This window comes from Triticum urartu, chromosome 5 (genome assembly GCF_003073215.2).
Source record: "Triticum urartu cultivar G1812 chromosome 5, Tu2.1, whole genome shotgun sequence".
In the NCBI taxonomy this organism is placed as follows: domain Eukaryota; kingdom Viridiplantae; phylum Streptophyta; class Magnoliopsida; order Poales; family Poaceae; genus Triticum; species Triticum urartu.
The window spans coordinates 92631936-92635356 of NC_053026.1; the positions used below are offsets into that span (position 1 = coordinate 92631936).

Sequence of the window (3421 nt, forward strand, 5' to 3'; positions counted from 1 at the left end):
TCAGACATAGTTTTCTATTTATACTAGCAAAAAAAGTCCGTACATTGCAACGGAGAAACAAATACCACACTCCTTTAACCCAATAACCATGAGTCAAGACCCCAATAGGTCCACGTCTTTCCTTTCAACACATGACATCCCATCTGTGTTACCACTTATCCTCCTTCCCGCCCTCGTCAATGGTGGCCCCGGTGCTCACACAATCACTACGTGTTTGGATGTTGTCAATCTTAAGGCGTCTCTCTCTCGGCATAAGATAAGAAATCGATTTTTTTTCCGTGAGATTTTGACAAGGCGTGCATGCGGGGTTATAGATGGTTTCTTTCATCTCTAATTCTGGTTTTGCTAAGGTGTTTATTTTCAATCTGGATCGTCACCGGCATGAAATAGAGACGGATCATGCGCTATTGATTAAGGTTGCACCCTAAATAGAATTTTTAAAATGGTTAACAGATAAAATAACACCATATTCAGATTATATGCATTTTCTAATCAAATTTTATATGACATGTTAAATTTGGAGCTAGCGTTTAAAAGATATAGAAAATTTTAAAAAGCATTTGATATTTACTGCGGGTTGATTAACCCAATTATCAGGGGTTTCCGACAAAAGAGGAAATCTACTTAAAACTGACTCGCGGTTGATTACCAGAAACATCAGGTGCTTTTCTGGAAAATAATGTGACGAACCAAGAATACTTATTTTCTTTATTATTACCTTCGTCATGGTTTATTGGTCCCCTTACTATTTTAAATTTTATATATTTTAAAAATTGATGACTCAATCTTTATTTTTCTAATTATGGTATTATATTATGTAAACTTGAAAAATGTAAGTTCTATAGATTTAAAATTTTGAATTCAGCATCCGTGGTTTGAAACTTAAAAACACAAAATATCAAATTCAAATTTTGAATGTTGTAAGTCCAGAACTGAAACTTAAGAACCGTTTATTTTATTTTATTTCGTATACAGAATTGGAATATTTAAATATCTTACAGACTTGTATTGGGCCACATACACACCAGTTACCAGTAGCACATCGACTGATTCCCCCATCTGAATGTACTGGGGCTTCAGGTAGCCAATACAAGTTTCAAAGCTATGTAAATATCTTAGACACTAGTATTGGGCCACACACAAACCAGCAACCATTAGCAGATCAAACTGATTCCCTGTTTGAAAGTGTTGGGGCTTCAGGAAGCCAGCGTAGTCCTTGGGCAGTTGTCGATGGAGCAAGCCAGGACATCTCGGTAATCCCGCGAAATTGTGAAATGATCATACACATTGCCATCACGGCTTTTCTTGTACTCAAACAGCAAGGATGACTGGTTGAAGGCCGTGAGCTTGACGAACCCGAAGTCGAAATCCCTGAAGTGACTCCACTGGATATTTGATGTGGTGAATGCTGAATCTGAAATGCTAGCGCCAGCACCACCAACAACCACATGTGTTGTTGCCTTGAACGGGCCACTGTAATGATCCGATGCATCAACGGCGCATTGGCTCTGCAACCAATTAAAGATTGTAACAGGACATATAAGATTGTAACAGACTAACTCTTAAAAATATACTGTACAGGATATGTAAGCTTTATGCCTGTAAACTATAATATTTACAGCAGCATTACCAGCAATAGTACTTACTGGACCTTGTCATTTGAACCAAGTGCAAATGCAATATTCTACAGAAAACTTCAGTCTGGTGCAAATGAAAACTAGGGACATACCTGATAGACTGGACATGTCCTTTCATAGTTATGGACATGACCGTAGAAGGCGAGATCGACCTTGTACTTCTGCCAGAGCTCCTGCAGAGCTTCTCGTCCCATTGGTTCCTCGAATGTGCCCTCTGTCTCATAGTAAGTGCAGGATGAGTACCCAAGAACACGGTGTGCCAGAAAGATGAGCCAGGGCTGCTTCTGCCTGTCGACCGACGACAGGCATTGCTCAATGAACTTGTACTGCTCGGTCCCTGGCCTCCAATCTTCTTCTGTGTTAGCAATGCAGAACCTGAACATGCCATAATCTGTCGCATACCTGAAGAAGGATAGCTGTCTGTCAGTAAATTTCAAGGATTGTACTGTATATCTTAAAAGGAAGACTTATGGCCTCACCGAGTCACAGCATTTACCAGAATTTTGCACGGTTCTCAGCAGGAGTATAGAATACAGTTTGCGCAGGAACACCACATTCTCCACCTGAGTCAAGATTTCCATAGAAAGATCCAGTCCCGGGCCAGTCTCTTTCATGGTTACCACTGAAGAAATGCCCATTCTTGTATTTATGAAACAGTAATACATTTTGATAACAGAGGAAGTTCTGAAGTGATATACTAAACTAACCTGCCAATCATGTATGGTACAGTCGATGCAATTGGTTCAATCTGTGAGGTGAACTGATCCCACTGAGACAAGTAGCCATTGGCGTAGCAAATGTCCCCAATGTGAAGCACCATGTCAATGTTTTTTAGGTCTCTAATGATCTGGTTAGTAGTGTTCAGTGAGCCAGGTTGGAAGTCATTGAACTCATTGGAACCATCTGCCTCTGCCTGAAGGAAAAAATGCGAGCACAAAAAATCACTGTAATTCTGATGCAGAAAGAGAATCACCGTAACTGGAAAATGTCTAATTGTTACAAGAAAAATATGAAATAAAACCAAGATGGGCAGGAAATATAATATACCTTTCCCATATCTCCAAATATGACAATTTGTTGCAAGGAATCTTGCCCAGGATAAGGTGATGCTTTAAAGCTATATAACTTGCTCCAGATGTGGGTACCATTTGGTAACCTATGGCCAAGCCTGTAGGTATACCTGAAAATTTTTAAGTAACCATTTCTTAGTAGCTGGATGCATCACAATTTCAAAACAGGTTAAAGTGAAAAGATAGACAACACACTTGGAGTCTGGCCACAGATCCTTCAAGAAACTAGTATGAATGTAACCCGGATGGCGCCAACCAACAGTTCGAGCAGGTGCTCCTACATGTGCAGATTAGAAGTAAGGTGTTTGATTCAAAACAAAAACAAATGACCTCAGAAAACCTTTGAGCAGATTCTCAGTTATGTTGACGGTGTAGATTCTGAACTACGATCATCTCATCTCTTAAGAAGAATAGGGAAATAGTGACATACCGCACATGCTATTTCTGTTGAATGTTAATGTTCCGGCTGGGGAAAGAAACTGAGGCCCGCCTTTAGCACCCCATTCAACAAAAGGAACTGCTTCTTTTATATCGTATCCACTTGTCCAGGTGATTGTCATCTACAATAGTACTAGTACAGTTACCTTAGATAACTGAAGACAGTTATCTTGTATAGCTAGCTTCAATGCTGAATTGAGAATAATAATACGATGCATATTCTCATGAAAAACAGCCACACAATTCAAAACGGTCATTTCGATGGTGAATTTATAG

General features: G+C 39.6%; 1 protein-coding gene across 1 annotated transcript; it reads right to left on the reverse strand.

The window, feature by feature from the left end:
- Window positions 1-933: 933 nt before the first annotated feature.
- Window positions 934-3267, reverse strand: LOC125555716 (probable inactive purple acid phosphatase 1; the record flags this gene model as incomplete). Its single annotated transcript, XM_048718576.1, is given in 7 exon segments — window positions 934-1508; window positions 1730-2039; window positions 2134-2259; window positions 2345-2550; window positions 2685-2817; window positions 2903-2984; window positions 3138-3267. Coding segments are annotated over 7 exon segments (1299 nt in total), but the record flags the coding sequence as incomplete, so codon positions are not given.
- Window positions 3268-3421: the final 154 nt, after the last annotated feature.